At 37.6% G+C, this 21,299-nt stretch overlaps 2 protein-coding genes across 7 annotated transcripts in view; both read right to left on the reverse strand.

Annotated features, from left to right (window-relative positions):
* Positions 1 to 278: 278 nt before the first annotated feature.
* Positions 279 to 6,403, reverse strand: otx1 (orthodenticle homeobox 1). Of its 2 annotated transcripts, none has more exons than XM_015362700.2 (4): positions 6,314 to 6,403; positions 4,024 to 4,214; positions 3,168 to 3,319; positions 279 to 2,072 (listed from the first exon to the last, which is right to left on the reverse strand). In XM_015362700.2, exons 2-4 carry the CDS (start codon positions 4,118 to 4,120, stop codon positions 1,299 to 1,301), a joined length of 1,023 nt encoding a protein of 340 aa, XP_015218186.2. In that variant the 5' UTR covers positions 4,121 to 4,214; positions 6,314 to 6,403; the 3' UTR covers positions 279 to 1,298. The 2 variants fall into 2 exon arrangements, with proteins under 2 accessions (XP_015218186.2, XP_006638669.2); XM_006638606.3 differs by having other exon boundaries at positions 6,030 to 6,368.
* A 4,558-nt stretch (positions 6,404 to 10,961) lies between these two features.
* Positions 10,962 to 21,299, reverse strand: part of ehbp1 (EH domain binding protein 1) — a 133,016-nt gene continuing 122,678 nt past the window's right edge. For all 5 annotated transcript variants that reach the window (XM_069180030.1, XM_006638608.3, XM_015362910.2 and 2 more), the window contains 4 exons: positions 18,947 to 19,046; positions 17,994 to 18,067; positions 12,419 to 12,533; positions 10,962 to 12,085 (listed from right to left, as the gene is read on the reverse strand). In XM_069180030.1, coding sequence (XP_069036131.1) covers positions 11,995 to 12,085; positions 12,419 to 12,533; positions 17,994 to 18,067; positions 18,947 to 19,046 — 380 coding nt within the window. In that variant the 3' untranslated portion in view covers positions 10,962 to 11,994. The remainder of the gene's footprint in view (positions 12,086 to 12,418; positions 12,534 to 17,993; positions 18,068 to 18,946; positions 19,047 to 21,299) is intronic.

A 21,299-nucleotide genomic window follows, 5' to 3' on the forward strand; every position in this document is an offset into this window, starting at 1 on the left:
TTCACGACAATTTTCAATTTAGTAAACTTCAATGTTATAATAAACGCGACAGTAGTTCGATTACATTCTGTTTTATATATAAAACCTGCATTAGCGCTTGAAGGAAAACAATTTAGAGAAGAGATGATCGATTCACTTGAAACATCTAGATATTAGTTATTTTATCGATAAACACTTCTACATATTTGCGAGGTATTGTTCTTCACGACACCGACTGGTTTGGGCGCTCCGAGGAACACCACCCCATTCATTTACAACTCAATAAATCACTTTGGATATTTTGTTGTTAAACTGATCTTTATTTTATGGACATGAATGTAAGGGCGTTTGCCTTAAATACATTCAACATTTCACTGGCATACCGAAATTGTATGTCTAATCCACATTTTTTTTTTTGCTCATTATAAAAAAAAAGGACAAATCAGTCATAATTAACAAAGATGTTCAAGTGCTGCTATTAAAAATGAGTCGGCAACATACATCACTATTAGACAATGTATCTAAGGTTTACTAGATATCGTTTTAATTTTTTTTAAGATTTGAAAAACAGCAGCTTGAATGGAAATCCAATATAATCGATATTTTTTTTTTGTTTTCCTGGGCAATAACCTATGATTGTTCGCCACAAAAGGAATCCTACTTGGATATTGGACATTTACAGCCGATTTTCTGGACATTCAGGGACAATTCATTTGACTGTTTTGTCGTTGCTCTTAAACAATTTCAATCCAGCAACACCAACTAAACGTGGTCACTGTAATGGACCCAAATACATATTTACAAAATTTCAGCTTCTTTATGCAGCTGTCTATTTTTTTTCTTCCTAAAAATAACAGAATACGAAGAAAAACCTATACACAATTGAACTGGACTGGGGTGGGGGGGAGGGGTGGGTCACCAGACCGAGAGTTTTTTAAAAAGTTCCTGTGTGAGAAATTACTCTCCATGAACAAGACCTAAGAAAACAGAGAGCCTTGACGCACGGGCTTCTCACTGCAGTTTGGTTAAACAAATCTTTGCTTTTAAAAAATAATTATAATAATAATAATAATAATAATAATAATTGTCCCGCATTTTCGGTGGTCCACAGACTTTTAGATTCTTCACTGATTAAAAGGGGATTAAAACTGGAAGGAAAAAAACGCAGGCCAAAGCTGTGCCCAGCAAGATAAGTTTTGGTTCTGTTTTCTTTAAAAGGGATGGGGGGGGGAGGGCAAAAAATTATTTGAACGTCTCTGACAATTCAAGTTCGTCAAGACTTATTCGTCTTAAAAGATTAAAAAAAAACCACCTTGGATTCACAAGACCTGGAACCTCCAGGATGCCTGATCTTTATAGTCCAAGCAGTCCGTGGCGTTGAAGTTGAGTTTCCAAGAGGAGGCGGTCTGGTCTTTGTAATCCAGGCAGTCCGAGGAGTTGAAGGCCAGCCCTGCGCCACTGTAGCCCTGGTGGTGGTGGTGGTGGTGGTGGTGGTGGCCCGAGGACTGGCTCAGGTGATGGTGGGGGTGCCCGGGCATGGAGGACGCCGCCATGGGGCTGAGCTGGTGGCCGTGGTGGTGAGAGTGCATGGGGCTCAGGTAGGAGCCACAGTCGACGCCGCTGAAGTAGGAGCCCGAGGGGCCCGGGTAGCCCTGGCTGTAGCCCGTCGCCTGGCTGTAGGACATGGGGTAGGAGGCGGCCGAGGCCCCAGAGACGGAGCGCTGCATGCAGGAGGCGCTGGTGGGGGGCAGAGGGTCGGGGATGGAGACCGAGGGCGGGGCCGAGCCGGGAGAGATGGAGGCCGGGCTCCAGATGGACGAGACGGGGGTGCTGATGGAGGCGGAAGTGCTGCTGAGGCCGGCGTGGCCGGTGGAGTTGGAGCCGGAGGAGGAGGACGAGGACGAGGACGAGGAGGACGAGGAGGAGGAGCCCGAGCCCGCGCTGGACACGGCCGGAGGGGTGAACTGGCCGCTGCTCTCCGAGCCCGTGCTCTCCCGCGCCGGGGACGACTTCTTCTTCGCCGGCCTGGCCTTGGTGTTGCTGCCGCTCTGCTGCTGCTGTCGGCACTTGGCCCTGCGGTTCTTAAACCACACCTGGCAGGGGCAAACACGCAGAGCTTTAAGACAGGCCCCCAAACAACAGCCATGTGTACGGTCTGCTAAATTGTTTTGCATTTTGGTCTTAACATTTTCACTGCTGGCGATATTTCATATGATACAAGTGCTCCTGGCTTCTGTTTTGAATAAAGTTCCCCTTATTCATGAGGTTGGCCTAATCATGAACAATTTCCTCATGCACTTTGGAGAACAATGAGCTGCAGAGGCACCCTGCATTGTTCTTTATATGATTTATCCCAGTTCTGCTCTATTTCAGGCTTCAGTTATCCCTGCGAGAAGCAGGTTTGATTGTGACACTCCGAAAAGTCTAGGACTTTTAAAGTACTAACTTTCGCGGTCATCTGTCGGAAAGGCCCGATGTGCACGTTTACCAGAACTAAAGACTGTGCCTCTCCTCTGCAATCAACAGATTGTTCATTTCCCATTAAGTACGTATCTGCAATTAATTCAAGACCGTCTATAACGGAACGGGATGAAAATGTTTATTTGAAACAGACGTCCGGCCACAAAAAAAAAAAGAAATGGAAAGAATGATCTACTTGAAAATGGAAAAAAAAAAAAACACACGAAGGAACGGTCAACTCTAACACAGTATAAGTCGCGTCATGCGATAGATCTAAGGTAAAACACCATGTTTACTTCAGCTCGATGCTTTGATACACCATGAACAAAACGAATACAATTCTATGAATATCTACATCTTCTGAGACCGCAGGGGAAGTAACTATTGATCGGTTATAACCGTTATCCATTGCAAGATTAAGCTTCACACCCTCGGTTCTGCAGCGCATGAACTCGTGCTGACTAAATGATATTTAAATATTTAGTCAGTGTCTATGCCTTTTACATAACTCATGCGTTGACTTTAGCAGAATTCTTTTCGCTTATTTCCCGGAAATTTACAGATAATAAGCGCAAGAGGGGGCCACTGAGCGAATAATAGAAAGCCCCCCAATACAAATTTGCACCGTGCCCTCAAAACGAGATGTAAAATGGTTGCATACAACACATTCAAATACGGTGCTCTTAATCAGATGAGTCCAACGGCAGCAACAGCGGCATTTAAAATACCTGTACTCTTGACTCGGGCAAGTTGATTTTTAACGCCACCTCCTCCCTCATGAAAATATCCGGATAACGAGTTTTCGCAAAGAGCGCTTCCAGAATGTCCAGCTGTGAGCGCGTGAAAGTAGTCCGCTCCCGACGCTGTTTTCTCGGGGTCGCTGGAAGGCAATATTAAATATTTCAGAAAACCGTGCTTTCTTTTTTATTGCACATTTAACATGCTATGAGACTCACAGTCTGCCGTTTTAATACTGGTGTATTGTAAAGGGTAAAAATCGAAAACCTCATATTACCCCTCCACAGATCATTTAATATTCGTTAGCCATGGGTTAAAATGGTTTCTTTACAATTCTGGACAAGAACTCGACGTGTAAAAGTCTTTTAGCGCTGTTTTGAATGTACCTGCGGACAGACATTACAACGCCATTTCGAGAAGGCTACAAATGTTAAAATACAGTACCATTTTTCATTCTGTGTAAAAATAAACAACAGGAAACATTTCGAAGCGTCAGATTAATTTTTCATGAGGCAGGCCTTCGTTAATAATTAACCCGAATCTGATGCCGGCCTCATGCAGGTGTCACAGTCTACAAAGTTTATGATAGTAAAGAAAAGGTAAGGCAGGTTTTTATACAAAATCATGGCTACCTCATGTTAGTCTGCACTTCCTAAAGAAAAAAAATAAATCAGGCTTTTAGACACGGTAACAAATCAGAGACTAAAACATTAACATTAAATCATAGCTCTGGGCCTAAAAGTTTTCTTCTCTTTTTAATTTAGGGAAAAAATATTTCGAGTACAGAACAAATAAGCCTGAAGCTGGAGCGCAGACCATGCATTTAGATTTTTTTCTTCTCTTTACCTGGATATCCCACTGAAGGATGTAGTAACTCCATAGCTGTTCCGCTCAGCCCCAGCCCGTTCATACCGTACGGGGGCTGTTTGAGGTATGACATCATGCTAAAGGCTTTATCAGGTTCCTCCAAATCTTGCCAATTATTCTATATTCTCTTATATTAAACTCCGGGTCAATAGGGCGATCAATTGAAAGCACTGAAAAATAATCATAAAAAAATCAATTAAAGTCTTCATTCAAGTTACTATCTCTCTGCTAGAATTCAACACGGTGCATTTAAACTCTCTAGAAAGGTTACAAGCCCTGGTGTTAAAGCCGTGCCCACAGCATTTTCGTGACTGGCAGTCGGTAACGTAAAAATGTCGTGAAGTGATTGAAATTTTACTTCAATCAATTTGGTCACAAAAATGAGGAAAGTACTTTTAAGAATTCAAAACACGGGGTGAGGTACGCGTTTATGCACTCAACAGAATGTCAATTTTGATGAAGCGACCCCATTTTTTTAAGTACGAAAAAATACAATTGCTGTATGAAGGAATCAATGGCAGAAATATTACTGTTAACCTATTTATAATTTATTGTATTAAAAACACCTCAAACAGCGAAGTTCGACAAATACAAACCACTGTGTAATACAACCAACACTCCAATATTTTTGGTATGTAGGTGTCAAACTTCTTTTAGATGGAAATGTAGTTCAGCGTTGTTAAAACTGTCAGGAGAAATGTGAAATTGTGGTAATATTAACTAGGTCATAAAGCCAAATAAAAAGTTTTTCAGCTGCGAGATGTTTACGAACTGTAGCTCTCCACTTTGGAATTGTTTTGTTACTGTAATATAATACGAATTCATATTTTTAAATGACGTGATATTGAAATAAGCTCCAAACATATACATCTTAAATCGTAAATTTAGAATTTCCAAAAAAAAAGTGTCACGTTACTGAATTAATTTGACTTTCTAATGTGGCCACCATCTTCCACAAATACCCCCACTATTCATAATTATTAAGTAATATTGAAAACAAATTAACGTGAATAAACAGGAATGTAAAGGCTTCCAGTTATAAACTAATTCCAACTGAAGCAGATAAAGGAAAAACGCTTCAAGGTACAGTTATACATCTGAACGACATGTTGTTTCCAACATTCTTTATCATTTAAAATGTATTCGCATTTCTTCGAAACCTAAACCTGCCAATATCGTATTTTCGATTCAATTATTTTGTTAACTACTAGAACTCCCCCTCCTAATCAAGATAAGATCTGGTCCCGTGCTGTGAAAATGAACCGGCAGTAAACCTGGCGTATTCTGTGTATTTAGATGTTTCTTAAACTACATTTGCAGCTCCACAGGACGGAGATAAACTAGATTGAAAAGGCGAGAGCTCCGTGCAAATGAACTCAATTACAATTTAGATTAGACCTCCAGGGAGACCATTTAAAGAAGGGGTCTTATCAGCAAAATAAATTAACAAAAACCAAAACACGCCTCTCCAATTATCTACTAAGTAGATTCAACATTTTTAATGGGCAATCGGTCTCTTATAATTATCCATTTCCATGAGAATAAATATATAGGCTATATAAAAAAGCAGTCCAAACAATTCTCGCATCAAGATCGAAGTTGTTTTAAATTCCCCATACTCTTTGCTGTGCACATTAATTGGGATCTTTAAATTGTTTTTGGGGCAGCTAAACACCTTCTCTAGAGCGCACAGACAGAACAGCAGGCTTCTCAGACCGTATGTAGGATAGCCTACGTGTAACTTTTATCGAAAGACGTATTGTACACCAAGAAGGTCCATTTAATTATCATATCATCATCATTATTATTAACACAATTAATGCCCAACATTCAGAAAATGTATTGCGCTTATGCTGCACATTAAAATTACTTATATGGCAAACTTCACGAAACAAAACAAGAAACAAACCAAGCTATGCGAGTCGTGTTCATACATGGCAAATTTCTGAAGCGAAAGCGAACTAGACGAAACCATGCAAACTTACCTTCAATTTATTTCTTTTTTTTTTCGATGGTCAACAAGAAGCGTATTTACATAGAACAATATCCAGCAAGTGAAGAACTCTGGGATTCAGCAAGGTGGAAGAAAATAAGGAATTTAAAACTACCTATATCATTCGCTATACTTTTTAATGGTTAAAAAAAAACCCCGTCGTGCGTTTACGTTTCTGTACCAAACACTTGCAAACCGCACGTGTTCGCCGTCGTTTCACTGCTGCAATCAGTGAAAGTTTCCGGGTTGGAAAACCAAATAAATCAAACGCATTACCTTGGCCGCAATGTATGTCTTCCACTGTGTTTAAGGTGATTGCTAATGTAGACCGATGAAGATTGATCACCTTCTCTCCGCCCTGCCCTTCTATGAGTGTGAGACACCTGCGGAACCGCCCCCTCGCACCAATCCGTGAGCGCTCTTCCCATGATTGACGTCGCAACGAGTCAATAACTGAAAAGAGTTAGGGGGAAGCCCCTCCCCTTCATACTGGGAACAACATAAACCTGCAAAGTAAGACCAGGGGGATAGAAAATGTTTTAAAAATGAATTGGTGTTTATTTTGTTGCAATTTCGTTAGCCACTGAACTGAGGGCCGCTAAAAACAACAAAACAGAGTGTTTCTGTCAGGTTGTAGCGGAAAGTTGTCGATTTGCGTGCGTGAACGAGAAAATCTAACCTTTAAAAGAAGTATTAACTTTTACAGTATTTTCTGTTTAAGGATTATTTTTAACAGATACGGAATTTGGCGAAAGAGGGGCCTGTACACGTGTTATTTGAGCAGGAAAGATCAAATCTGGAGATTTTACTTGATCTTTTGAAACGGTTAGGTGCATGAGATTTCTTCAGATGTTACGGATTTTTTTTTCGCAGTGGAGAATTTATACTTTGTGTCACCTACTAAAATACAGAACTAAGCGGCTTTCATCAAACGTAAAATTAAGCTAGTTTTAAGAATTAGGCAGTAGCTACGGGACTTTAATGTGTATTTAATGTGATAAACGTAGACGTATTAAAATTACTATAGGTTTGGGAGCAAAGTTTTTGCAAAATTAAATTTTCTTTTAGATCATGAAATTGTGCCTTACACATGTCCATATTCTAACAAAGTAACAAAGTAGTATAACTTCAACTTTATTTTATTTTGTAACGACCTATCAACTAAAATCCTGAGCAATTGTTTTTTTTCTGCTGATTTAACATGGAGATGGTGTAACATATTGGTGCCAAGATCTGTCGACCAATGTCCTTTGAAATTTAGTGCGCATTATTTCTGTTTTAGTAAATATGCCGAAACAATCTGTATTACATTTTTTTTATTTTAGCAACCATCTCATGAATATTGATGATGAGTTAATCCCCCACTTAGAATTACATTTCAGAATAGTCAGCGTAAAGTTTAATAGGGACTGTCTTTTAACAGAGCGGTTGGGAGGGGAGAGTGAAAAGGACGAGAAAAACCCAACCGACACCAGAAAATAAATGAAATCAGGCAAGAAAGCTCAGTGGCTGGGTATCAAAGAAAGCACCTTTCAAGCGTCACTTTCCTAAAGAAATGCCAATAAAATACGGTAACAGAATATCATGGAGGGCACACTGTTTCCTTAACTGTTTCTCAAAGGGTCGGGATATGTTCTGAGGACCCTAATAAGCCTTTGCTCGCTCCTATTGTTGATCTCGCAAAATCAACTCATTCTAATTGAAGCCGGAGCTGAAAGCGAGCTAATGTTCAAAGACAGTGACCGCCAGACGAACGAAATTACATTTTTGACTATATAGGACGACTAATCAAAGGCAGGGTCTACACGATTCTTCTATAGATCCAAAAAGTCATCGACATGAGCACTTTTTTTTAAGAACAAAGGTGCCGCTACAAAGGCACAGAAGGTTTGAAAACAAAAAAAAAGTTCTTACGTGAGGTGTTTTTTTACACAGACACTGACAAACAGACCCATATAGGCCCATATGTATATACCCGTGTGTCTCTGTGTGTATATGCACACAAGTTTATCTGCATGCTGATAAAACACAGTTTTCAAATACATTTGCACGGATCTGATGTCAAAGTATGTACCCGCAGTATTTCAATTACACACCAATATTTGGATGGACATAGTTTCCCCACACGTTAAACCCAGATGATTTCTTGTTTAAGCGGATCTTTGCATTAATGCAGAAAAAAACGACAACATTGCAGATTAAAATTTAGTTTAAAAAAAACAACAAAAAGTCTTCTTTTAACAATTCGCCAGATTTGCTGTTTTTATTCGTGATCTCTGTTTAAGATGTGATCAACCCTGTGCAAGTATCAAGGTATCAAGTAGCACTAACCTTTTGTAATAAGAGTATTTGTCTAATCCCAAATTGCAGACGAATTTTCTTAATGCTGAGCCTATAAAGGCCGGGATTAAGGAAGCGGAGGGAAAGGGGAAAAAAAGTTTTGTCTCTTTAGCCGACAGGATTGTATTAGATCGTGGATGTTGTTGGGTGCTTATTAAAACCGTGATGCATAAAATACGAAATCTGTAAGAGCCCCAACACAAGAAGATTTGTAACGTCTTCCCTGGGTTCATTTTTTTTGAAAACTAGGAGGGAAATTATACAGGACACAACGGCCGGGGCTCCATGAAATCCGACTGATCAACACCTGTGAGGTGAAACTAGACTTCAAAGTGTTTACATCTACAATACACAGGAGATTATTCCATTCTCACATCGACCTCTTAAGATATTTTCTGCAGTGCTCTTCGTAGCAAAAGACGCATCTTTCTTTCCGTTTTATCGTTTTTTTTTGGGGGGGTTCTCATTCTCCAACGTTACTGCTGAAAAGCTACCAGTGCAGGTAAGCACCGAGAAACATATTTTATAGAATTTTCTGTGTCAAGAAATAATCTTATTCCAAAAATTATACCGGATGTTACAATTCTTTAAAAAAAAGATCGTATGGCGATTTCTGATTGTACAGCGGAATAATGGAAATCCATATATCTGTGAATTAGGAGCGCATCTGAAAAGTTCATTCGAAAACAGTTTAAAGTTCGAGAAGCTAAAATTAATCTCAGTGTAACGTGAATATTGGCTACAAAATACAAATGATAATTCTACGAAAAAAGTATGTTTTTCTTAATGTTAATACTAAATATACGGGCTATGTTTGCCCTTGAAGCGGTAGCACTTATTTGAATGACTTAAATCATAGAAATAACCCAGATATTTCCGATATACATATATTGATATAATGTAACCGTCTTCCGAAAGTCGTCGTTAATAATTTAAAGTTTTTTTCTCATATAAGGTTGATACAGTTGTTCTATTAGAAATTCTAGGACCATTAAAAACAAAAGGCTTTACATGAATATAAACCATTTTCCCGAATTGTTTTGTGATGGTATTAAAATGGTTATGCTGTCGATGTTCTTTGTACGCCAGTGTTCTTGACAACACTGCTACGGTTGCATCAGCGGCCAGAAAAGTACAGTGTACCTCGGAAAATAATGAACTGGAAAGTGTCGCGTCCGAACACAGGTTTTTTTTATAATACTGTGCTTCCCAATTCATATTTCTTAAAAAATAAATGTATTGAGTTAAAGAATTAACAAAGACGGGTATTCATTCAATGCAGCAAAGTTTTTCGGAAGTGCATTCGATTGTGAACGTTATAAATTGCAGGTTATTCAACAGATCACGGTCACCAATAATAACAACATCATAACGAAAACAAATCGCCTTAGAGGACATAATATGGGTATACAGTTGGACCCAAGCAGAGAGCCGATCAGCAAATTAATTTGAAAGTATTAGAAAGGCCAGAGAGGACGTCAGCTGTCAAAACTTATTTTTCACTATTTAATCACAGTGATGAGGACGCAGTGATGAGTATTTCGTGGCTGGTGTCATTAAGAGGCGGCTCTTTATATATAAAAAACCTTGCTGGAGAAGGGACCGAAGGTAAACAGATGTTCCGTACAAAACGATTTCGTCTAATCTGCCTCTCAGGAATGAATAATCTGCATTAACCTAAATTAAAACAAAATGCAAACACTCATTTATAAATGAATTTAAAACACGGGGGAATTCGGTATAACTCCTTGTTAGAAGAATCATTCAGATTCAACTTATGTTTTAGCCTATACATCTTACATTATTTGCACTGTAGACTGGTTGCCTTTTCTTTTTAATTGATGTGTCCAATTTAATTCCAAAATGACATGTTGTAAATAATGGCAAAGTAAACTTCGGGTATTTTACTGAAAACAAATTTGCAAATGCTAAACAAATTAATGTAGCATTTAAAAAACCTATTATTCATTATTTTCAGCAAATACTCGGCGTTTTATTATGAGCACCCCGTCACTTTCTTAAATGTTAGTGGGTTACAGAAAACGCTTATCTTTAAATGTGATTTTGAGATTTTAAGCCCTGACGGGTGAAAGGATTGTGCAATTTTCTAACCCTCCACTCTAAACGGATACCCGATTAAATGGTTCATTATCGCACGCAAAAACGTTATTTGAAATAGTCTGCGCTACTGTACTTTTTATTTTACGACTTCGAAGAAAAAAAATTAAAATAGCGATGAAAATAACGAAAATGTTATTGGTCGTGACTGCAAACTTTATAAGCATGTACACCCCCAGAATTATATTACACTGAAGAAATTAGAATTTATTTGAATTCTCCACTTTCCAGCAAGCTAAAATCTAAACAGTTTGGAAAGACGGATTAATGCACGCGTTTCTCAAAGTTTTTTTTATGGTTTTTAACTTCCTACTAATAATATAACCTGGTCTATAAAACTTAAAATTTCGCCACTGAATTAAGTTTTATTTATATCTGGATCCAAGATTTCAATACAGAACATGTCGCTTGATCATATCCTTAGCTATTATGGTCAACCCCATGTGAATAACAACCGTAAACCATATGAAAGTACTTAAGATTTTTATTGTGGACTCATATATGACACTGGAATAAATAAACAGGTAACTGTTTACACGAGAACACAGCCCATCAGCTGCAAAACCAAGATATCTGCATCTCAAAGCCAAATCTTTATCTTAAAGTATACAATAAATATTAAAAAAAAGTCCTTGAGCAAAAACACATGATCAAGATGTTATAGTTACTAACATGTAGCTCAAGTATGGAAAAACTGCAATAAATAATTAGATTAACAAGGTGGTGTCTCAAATTGTCTTCTGAGGAAACTATTGCAAACTAACTTAACCTCATAGCAATTACAGTATACAACAGCTACTGCTCTCTCTCTTCTAAACAGACCAGTTTCTCTAAAAAATCTGCTAAACTTTAACGTAAAAATGAATAATGTCCTTATTTTTAAATATTATTCTTTCCTTCTCCTTAAGATTTCTTAAATAAAAAAAAACATTGAAGCAACTTATACAGTAATTAAAAGACTTCAGGGCCATCATAAAATATTTAAAGTCAATACAAAGTTTTTCTCATTGAAATTTCCTTTTTCTTCCACTGTTGACAGTTTTTTTAATATCTTGGTTACCTATTAATAATGTAACAATTCGATTTATTTTCCAACGATTCATTTTACCCTTCCCCATAACTACACATTTGGATCAACAACACTGTGCTTTTTGCAGGAGCTCTTATTAAAAATAATAAACAAAATACAGTTGAAATATTCTTGATTAACCATTTAATCACATCATATCCATTTCAAAGTGTTTTGAGAGCGTGAAGCCACATCTTCTACCTTTTTGCGCATGAAAGTTTAAGTACAGGTACCTTCTGATTTAATAAAAACAGCTGGATTTCTGTTGAAAACCATATAAAGCAGTGAAGGGACCATATTAAACTATGAACAAAATATTACACAGTTTGGGGACCAATATGATTATGGGACTGTAGGTTTATATAACTGAGTAAAGTTCTAAAAGAGTTGGTATTACAAAGATACAGTTTTTTTTTTCATTTGATGGGAATCACTGAATGACACATTTTTCTTCTTTCTTAGCCATTTTGCCTTTGTTTTGTTCCAGAGTTCTTTCCAAATGTTCGTCCTCCTCTTCAGCCCTGCAGAAGAAACAATATGTTTAATACACAATATTTTGTGGTAGCTAACTATGGTCTTTAGAATTGTACAATATGATAAAGGAAAGTTTGAAATAGTTATAAAGTGCTAGGCATAGCACACAGTATGACTACAGACCTAATTTTGTTAAAAATCTTCTTAAAAGCTTATTGATCCTAAGGTTTACTGTACTTCCTTATAGTATCCTTCTATAGTGGTGAACACTATAGAGTTACAGTACAATGCAGCATCATCCTTTCCTACTCCTCTCACTGCATAATCCATACTATTAGAAATAGAGCATGTTCTCATCATGTGCGCCTTTTGGGACTTACTGTTTTTCCTGGGCATCCAAGTCCCTGACCAGAGCATCTCGTTTATTAACCAGAATAACGAGTTCATCCAGAAGAAGCTGCTCTCGTCTTTTCTGGGCTTCTGTCTTCTGCCAGTCTGAGAAAGGCAGAGGAAGAGAGAATTATTTGGGATTTTTTTTTAAATTAATGGCATTCAAGACCAGGTTTAATGAGACAGGGCCTACTTAGAAGCTCATCAGTATGCGTGATGTCCCAAATTGGAATCTTTGCTCTTGAGCACGATAGCTCTGCGCGCCCTGACCCATTCCACACCTTAACACCTTCTGCTGGCACAGCCGTGATTAATGAGCGTGTGTGTGTCTGCAGGAGCAAAATATCAGCTACCCCTGTCTGCAGGTTCTGGATGCAGATCGACACAACCCACTTTCATGTCTGTAGTATGAAAGTATTCCATAATACCATCAGCTTTCCGGCAGTAAGGTAGTTTCAAATTTTTTATTTTCTGCTCCACTGACATGTATTCCAGTGCTATAATTTATGTGAATCTTGATCTTAAAGGAATTTCAAAAAACAAGTTAAAGCATGAATAGCATGTAAAAATAAATACAGTATTTTTTTCTCATGCTGTCGAATTGCAACAGTTGGGCAGATTTCACGCTGGGGACCATATGCCTGCCCTGAAAGATCTGCTCTATTCCAATTTAACCTCTAGTGCTTTGATGTCACAGATCAAAATTACAGTTTCAGTATTGTCAAATCATGTTAGGCATGGAATCATATCATTAATAATATCCCTTTATTTTGGGTTTACATATTGAAGACTTTCTATCACATTTTTGCAGTATGGTTTGATGAGTCATGCATCCAAAAAAGTGATGCTATCATCTCACAGCCTGAAAATGATGCTTTAACCCTGCTCTGTCAAAGTGCTACAGAACACTAAGGGAGGCTGCCTCGTTTCTAGCTAGACAGAAGCCCCTCAGCTCTGTGCAGTTTGTCACATAGATGTTGACTGTTTCTTTAAAGCCATGCTTGCTATTTATGGTTGCTGAACAAAACCTACTGAAAGACAAGCAGGGACCTAAATCCTCACTATTTGTCTTTATGCTAACCCCAGTTCTGTTGCCCACTGAAATCCCCACTTGAGTGAAAAGGACAGAGCCAGGGGAAAGGAAGGGCAGAGCCAACAAAAACTTTTCAAGAATGCCACATATCTGCAAAAAGGGGTAGATATTTTTTTTCCCTACACACCTCAGAGCCAAAAGCCACAGTGCCTCCCCTTGCCAGGCAGACAGTGGGAGCATGTGGCTGTCAATCAGAAAGCAGGCTGTCCCGCCCACCTCATTAGGAAGGTAAACAATAAAAAAGAAGGCGCAGTAGATGATGAGAGACATAGCAGAACAAATGAGGACCAGGAGGGAAATCAGACACCAGCTTAAAAAACCTACAGCCACTGACTGAAGCAACCGCCTCCCCCCCAGTACACCCCCTCCTAAAAAAAAGAAGAAAACAGACCAAAGAGTGTGTGCAGTCCTTTTGGATTACTCTCTTCTCTCCCTTTCTCCATTGCCCTGGGCAATCACGCTAAAACTCACATGGCCAGTGCTTATTCAGATAAACCTAACAATGCACACCATCGGTTACCATGTGAATCTTCACAAGCCACACAAGAATGCGCTGGTTCAAATCCCCCTGACCCCCCTCCAATGCAAAATTTATTCAAGAGCGCAAACTGCTCAGCAGCTTTATGAAAGCAAGTGGTTCTTCAGGGAGTTCTGGTTTATATTTACAAATTTACACTGTGATACATCTCCATACGATGGAAGCTTTGTAATAACACACAGATTGTCTCCCGTGTTTAAGAGATTTATGCAGGTATATATATATATTTGCCATTTTGCAGTATTTGTTAGTAGTTAGATGTTTTAATTGAAAAAGAAGAAAAAAAAACTCATGGAACTACCAGACAAGGATATGTGATCTCGTTTCAAGAGATTTTTGGTCCGACAGAGAGAAATACAGACCGGCCTAAGATGCAGATTTGGTTTTATGTTCTAAATTCACAGATCTCAAATGACTTTTGTTTTGGAAAAGTTAACTGCTGGAAATAAAAAAAAAGATTTGTGCGACAAAAGCCATGTTATTTGTAAAACGGAACACTGAAAGTAATTTAAAGCGGTATTTTTCTTGAGGTGATTGTGGACCTACAATACAGAATGCTTTTCTGAAAGAAAGGCTCACTTTTTGAACACAAGGTTACCTGCCTAACAAAGGCCAGGTCAACATCAGAGAGAACAATAATTGGCTGGATTCCAGAGGGCGTCTCTCGTCACACTGTGCCCTGCTGTCCCAACAAGCCAGCCAGCCAGGATGGAAAACAGAGGTAGAAGTTGATGGAGCTAACAGATTAATAAATAAAGAAATACTGATGACTAATAAAGACTTTAAGAATGTTTGGATTATGCCTCCAAGATACATTTCTGTTAATAAAATTAGCAGTTTGACTCAAAGAGAAGAAACCAAATTGTTGTTTACCACTACAACCACTGGGAAATAGGATAAAGATTGCTAAATTAAACTTCCACACACACTGCTTACAAAAAATGCATGAACATTGCTTTTCTGTTACTTTACCAATCGTTGCATATGTGCGCAATGAACTTAGCAATTAAAAGCAAAGAAAAACCTGCGACCTGTATTTATTACAACCTGTACCTGACTACAGAATACAAAAATAAATATGAATGTGATGCCTAAGTGATGTGGAAAATGAGAATTCTAATAATAATACTCACAATAACAAGAGCTCAGTTACTGAGTCATGTATCGCAATATTTCTGGTCACATCGGAATGCAAAAAAGTTGCAGTTCCTTAATCTTTTTTTAGGTTTAAATGTCTGTTATTAAACCCTCAGAATTTCTGTAAAACTCAGGCTGTACTTTAATGGAAATTAACACAGTTTTTGTTAAGAGTGCACAGGGGATTGCAATCGAGTCTTATCTTTAGTTCCAGTCAACTAGCAATCCTGAAAGAGTTTGCAACATCATCAGAGCAGGCCATTTGATAGGATTCTACTGCTGAACCTAATCAATCTGTGGAATACTGTGGCTGGGCTGTGTAACAAAGCTAAAATAGATTTACAAATGGGGTTTTTAGGGGATAAGCTCCTCCACAGGATTACATATTGATTTTAAATATATAAAAAAGCTTATCATATAAACCGTAACTACAAAAATAGTGAACCTATGCATAAATCCCTTTAGAAGAGCGTCCACTTTCAAATACTAACCAGGAGTGAATCAAGTCATACAGAAATCCGGGGGAAAAAAAAAAGATCCATTTTGTGGGAGAAAAATAAACATGCCGCGTTCTAAAGACCACCCCAGGGTGTGTAAAACTAAACCCAAGCAGCTTTTCTAGGCAAACATTAAATACGCAAGGACAAACAACAGAGCTACCACAAGATTATTCCAACATCATTTTAAGTATTTGTTACTCAGTTAGCTGTGCTGTAAATCCACTGACCTAACACACTAAAATCCAGGATCAATTTTTTTTCTCTTCTGTAATCCGTTAATAAAACTCAAGACCTTTTACTAGAAAATCACTATCGCTTTGCTATTACTTAAAGGGAAAAAATTCTCATGTGCATAAGTTTTTAAATAATGCCAGGAAGTTTTGCTTCATTGATCTTCTTGCGAAATATTAAGCTTATTTGCACAATGCGCGGCGGCTATACCCGAGTAGGATGCCTGGCTCTTTGCTGGAAGATACAAACCAGCGATTCCACAAGATTTATTTCAGTGGAGTCCGTCTATCTCAGTATCAAATCTTATCTAACTCTCCCTCCTAAACATCCCTCCTAAAAAAAAAAACTCTCCACACATATGATATTTTATCAACAAGCCATGTGAAAACTGTCCACACATCACCAAGTAACACAAAGGTTGACAAATAAGGAACAGGGGTTGTCCCCACACAGCCAATGCTGACAGGTCAAGCCCATGTCTGATAAAGTGCCTTCACTTTCCATCAGTAGGTCTCTGCATGAGCACTTCAAGAGGCTATGTCTCTCTGTCATCAACTGGCCAAGCAAATCAGCAATTACCTGTCTGTATTGCACAGTCATGAATGGACCTGTTGGAGCACTAAATAAGAAATGATGTGCGCTCTTCCCTCATCACTAGGTCAGAACTATCTGTCTCAAAGAAGAAAGCCCTACCTTTGAATGTTAAGTGCTCCTTTAAAAAAAAAAAGAGACAGATAAGTTATATTCTGTAAATTCAACAAGTTGAAGTGCAAGAGTCTAGAACACGGGCGCCTGCACACATGTATGCAGCATGCACAGGCTCAAAAGAGGCTCTGGAAAGTTAACACAGCCCGGTGTGATTTTTCTTAAGAGTCACCCACTGACCATTCAAGAACTAATGATCACATCCGGAAGATTGTTTTCTTAATAAAAAAGAAAAGCTTAATATGAATACCTACAATCTGTTTGTCTTTTTGCCCCTTTAACTATTCTTGAAAATTTTAAATTCATAATGTGAGCTATCAGAACCTCAGGATAACACAAAAGATGCTGACTTACTTTTTTTATTCTGAAACACAATAGATACAACTATATAAATAAAGCAACACTTAACACTGAAGGGAAGAAATACTCCTACAAATGTGAAATGTGAAGGATTCCATTATCTTAAAAAAATCTTCTGATAAATGCTAATTCTGAGCAAAGACTTACATTAATACAAAACTTTTATCTTTAAAAGCCTGTACTTTATTTGACAAACAAAAAAATAAAAACAGGTAAACTGACAGAAGTAACAACAAAAACAATCTGTTTCCTATGAATGCATGCTATCGGTGAAGACTCCAAACTAATTAGAATTGATTTATTATGGATCAGGTACCTTATCAGGTGAAGAAAGAAATTACCATGGCCAGCCAAAGGGTTAAGAGGTCACAATCGAATAGCAAAATCAATTTGCATTGATTGTAAAAGGTTCATTTTGAGAAACAGGACACAGTCAAAAGGATTAAACTTAAGCAGACAACTTTGATACAACACAATGGCCTCTTTTATAGCCTGAAAAGAGTCTGCTTACCTTGATTTATCTGGTGACTCAAAATATTTTTTCATTTATAAACATGCACATGCATACCTAAAATGAGTTGAATATTGCACATACACATGCATGATTTTATATACACAGTCTTAATTTTTTATTTGAAAGTTTTATGTCACTTAAAAAGTCGGGGGACCCCTGCAAATCCCAATATAAAAAAAATGTAACTGCAGAATTTTGTATCATGAATTTAAAATTCCCCTGCATGTTTGGTTCACCTGAAACTAAAACGCTTTTAAAATTAAGGAGACCTAGTAAATAACGTTGGAAAAGATCAATTAACTTATTTTTCTGTACTAACGTTTAGAATTACCGTAAAATCAGAAACTTGAACCAAACAACCCTGCTGATGAAAAGGAGAAATAAATCCCAGTGTTGTGTCATAAAGAAGCACACTTTTACTGCACGCTTCTGGGCCAAAGTGCAGTCTGTTCATATTCCTTTCAGAAAGGCTCTGTGTTCGTCTTACCTTCTATCGCCAACATAGCCCGCAACTCCCGGTTCAACAGCTCAAACCGCCTCTCAAGATCATGTTCCTTTTCCCTAGGCAAGTTGCAAAAGTTCATCAATATGTTAATTACTAAATCATTAAACACTTAAAGAAACCTTTAATAAACATTGATTTAAGGACTTGTCAGCACCTTTTCTCCTTAACATTAATCTACTTCAAAAAACTGATACACAAACCTAGAGCCATCTGACGGAACTAACAAAAAGGAAACGTTAACTTGCAAATTTAATTTTTATTTCATTTTTTTCTTTTGTAAGTGCTAGAACTGTACTAATTCTACCGTAATAGAATTTGTCCTTCAGTTCCATTTGTATGACAAAGACTCGCTCGGAAGAGAAATCATAATCACGATTTTTCTAATTTTACAGCACTGCAAAATGATTATTTTTAACAGAATGTAATACTCTGTTGATAATATTAAATGATGAAAGCAGAGAGAGCATTGATCCCAGGAATGCTCGGACACTACGGTTATAAGTAGAATTCATTGACTGTTTAAAAAGAAAAACAAGAAGACTGGTATATTATATTTTCTTTAATAAAAAGGGGCTTTTTAATAAAATCTTGTGGTGCTTAGAATAATCATTGCCTTTTTGTATTAAAAAGAAAAATTCTGGGATAAAATTCTGGAATAATTCCCAGAAAGAGGCAGATATCAAGAACACTCATTTTTGGGTTAAGCACTGGAAAAGTCTGATTCTTATACTGTAGAAGTGTTGCATATTAATTTTAAAATAGTTTGGCCATTTATTTGCCACTACCCATTCTTAGGGAAACATACATATACAGTATAGTCTACTTTTATAATAAAAATTGTGTGACATATACTATATGTTTTAGAAATAAATGCTCTTTCAGCCTGGTTCAAACATTTTTGAACACATCAATTAAACAGCACATCAGTTACTTACAAAAGAGAGAGCTGGTTCTGTCTTCGTATCAAAGCATTCTTTTTGTTGACCAGTGTAAACCACTCCTGCATCATGGATTCTTCCTCCTCTTTATTATTTCCTGTAATCACAGACAAACTTAATACTTTATCATTTACATTCAAATTAAATAGATAATACACATATCTGCAATAATGAATATACCAACAATTAGTTACTGAAGTTATATACGCTCCCTTCTGTTTCTAGCGTTGGGAGAATGAAATAAATTAGATTACGTGGGGCTTCATTTAAAGCTCCAAATTGCTGTGTAATTTAGGAACTCTGTCAGATGTGTTGCAAAGGCAAAACACTAGACACTCAACAGAAGTTATTTTTGTCAACAGAAGATATACACTTAGATTACTGTATTTATACAAGTGGGCACATGATTTTAAAAATCAGGAGTGTGGACTGTCCCTCTGCATCATTCAGCATGACTGTAAAAATACAAGTTCAATACCCTTAAAACATGATTATAATACATATCAAATTAACACTTTAGGTGTAGGTAACAAAGAGATGCTAAATCTAAATCCCTGCCAGGGGCTGAATTGTTGTTGTGTTTCAAGGAGAAATGCCTGGTGTTGACAGATATATGGCTCTGATTTAGGCCACTGAAAACAATATTAAAAATGTGAGGGGGAAAAGCGTTGTAATAAACACTGTAGTTTTTTTCTGGAAGGATATGGCAATACTTGAGTGGTTATTTTAAAATAGGAGATCAGACCTTCGTGAACAAGCTAGAAGTTTACACGTTTTCAAGAAAGGCTGCCATGAATAACAAGATGTAAATTCAGAAAGTTCGAGGTTAACACAGCCATCTCAAACACTCAGACAGTATTAGAAGTATGTCTGTGACACTAATTAATTTGTTTTTTTTTAAGATCCTTTAAGCTTCTGTAATCATCTCAACTCTTCGGTGATTCTTAATGCCTGGTGCTTAGACTGACAACTGCTTCAGAAGTCCTTCAGTTTATTATCTGACAATTACATATTAGAAAACAACAACCAGATCTAAAAAAAAAACTGCATAAAAATATTGATAACTGATTTAGCCAACAACGAAGCAGTCCAAAACATACCCATTTCTCTAACAAGTGTCCACTGAAGAGCGCTGTGGATATTCCGAAATAAGGCAGCCTTACCTTCTGCTAACTTCATAGCAACTCGTTTCAAATGTAAAATAAACACAGTAGCCACAGAAGAGTGACATTTCCAACCATGTCAATAAAAGCAAAACAGGATTGTAAGATGTACCAAATGATGAAACTTAAAACTGGATTGATTTTAATGTTTGATCCAAATCTGTTAAAAACAAACCCCTTTGAATATTAAAAATGGCTGTACCCTATTATTAGTTATTTAACAGGCAAGTTACAGTGAAAACACTTTGCAGCTAAATGTAATGTTTCAAGCTACTTAATTCTCTTACATTACCGGCACACCTGTATACTTAAAAACTGGCAATTTTAAAACTCCCGGTACCAATGTATGCATAGTGTATATAGAACAAACATGGACAATACATTTGCATAAACTGCCACATATAAAATCTGCCTGGATATTAAGTGTTATTTGCAGCAATTTAGGAACTGCAGGAAAGAAAGAATAATCAAGGCAATTGAACATTTTCTAAAAAACTGGGAAGGTTGCTAACACTAGCACAGAGGTTTATTTTTTACTTTTTAAACGTCGTCACGTCCAGTAAATACCAGAGGTTTTTTTTTTGGTGTGGTTTCTTTTGTCTATCGTCAAGAATTAAAGGTAGCGAGCGGCAGTTGTCGTCTTTTTCCTGCCATGTGACAGCCCTGGGCCGGTCATGTGAGGGTGGCATGGCAGGCAAATCCTTGGGCAGCAACAAAAGAAGCAGAAGCAGGCCAGAGGAACCCGAGGAAAAAAGACCCGTCATTCAGAACAAAAAAAAAGGCCAATTGTTCTGCAGGGAGACCCTTTTTAATACGTGGAGTGGCATATGCATGTAATATTATTAATAACTTTAGGATTTAGGATCAGCTTTGAATTGCCTTACTGAAGTTTAAAGCAGGGCGTGAAGGATAAAGGTGTTACGACAGGTTGCTTAAAACGAGGAGGGAGACAAAAAACAACATAATAATGGGACAGCAGAGATTAATGAAACCTGTTGGATTTTAAAATATTGCAGTTTTTCAGTTATTATCCCCCCAAAAAAACTCATTAAACTTGGTCCATGTTTTCCAGAGTCTCACATGCAAGGGTTCTAAAGGGTTCTGGAGCTTACTGTGAAATGGAGAGCCAATGGAACAGGCACATCACAATAGCGGTATCAGGCACCGGGCACAGACCCTCTCCTCAG

The sequence above is a fragment of the Lepisosteus oculatus genome, chromosome 17, assembly GCF_040954835.1.
Source record: "Lepisosteus oculatus isolate fLepOcu1 chromosome 17, fLepOcu1.hap2, whole genome shotgun sequence".
In the NCBI taxonomy this organism is placed as follows: Eukaryota; Metazoa; Chordata; class Actinopteri; order Semionotiformes; family Lepisosteidae; genus Lepisosteus; species Lepisosteus oculatus.

Bases quoted from the DNA above. Each gene is read 5' to 3' on its own strand.
- otx1 (XM_015362700.2), bottom strand. From the start codon at position 4,120: ATGATGTCATACCTCAAACAGCCCCCGTACGGTATGAACGGGCTGGGG. The intron at 3,320-4,023 runs GTAAAGAGAAGA...ATTGCCTTCCAG, and splicing joins TCCTTCAGTGGGATATCCAG to CGACCCCGAGAAAACAGCGT. The intron at 2,073-3,167 runs GTATTTTAAATG...TGCCCCTGCCAG, and splicing joins TGCCCGAGTCAAGAGTACAG to GTGTGGTTTAAGAACCGCAG.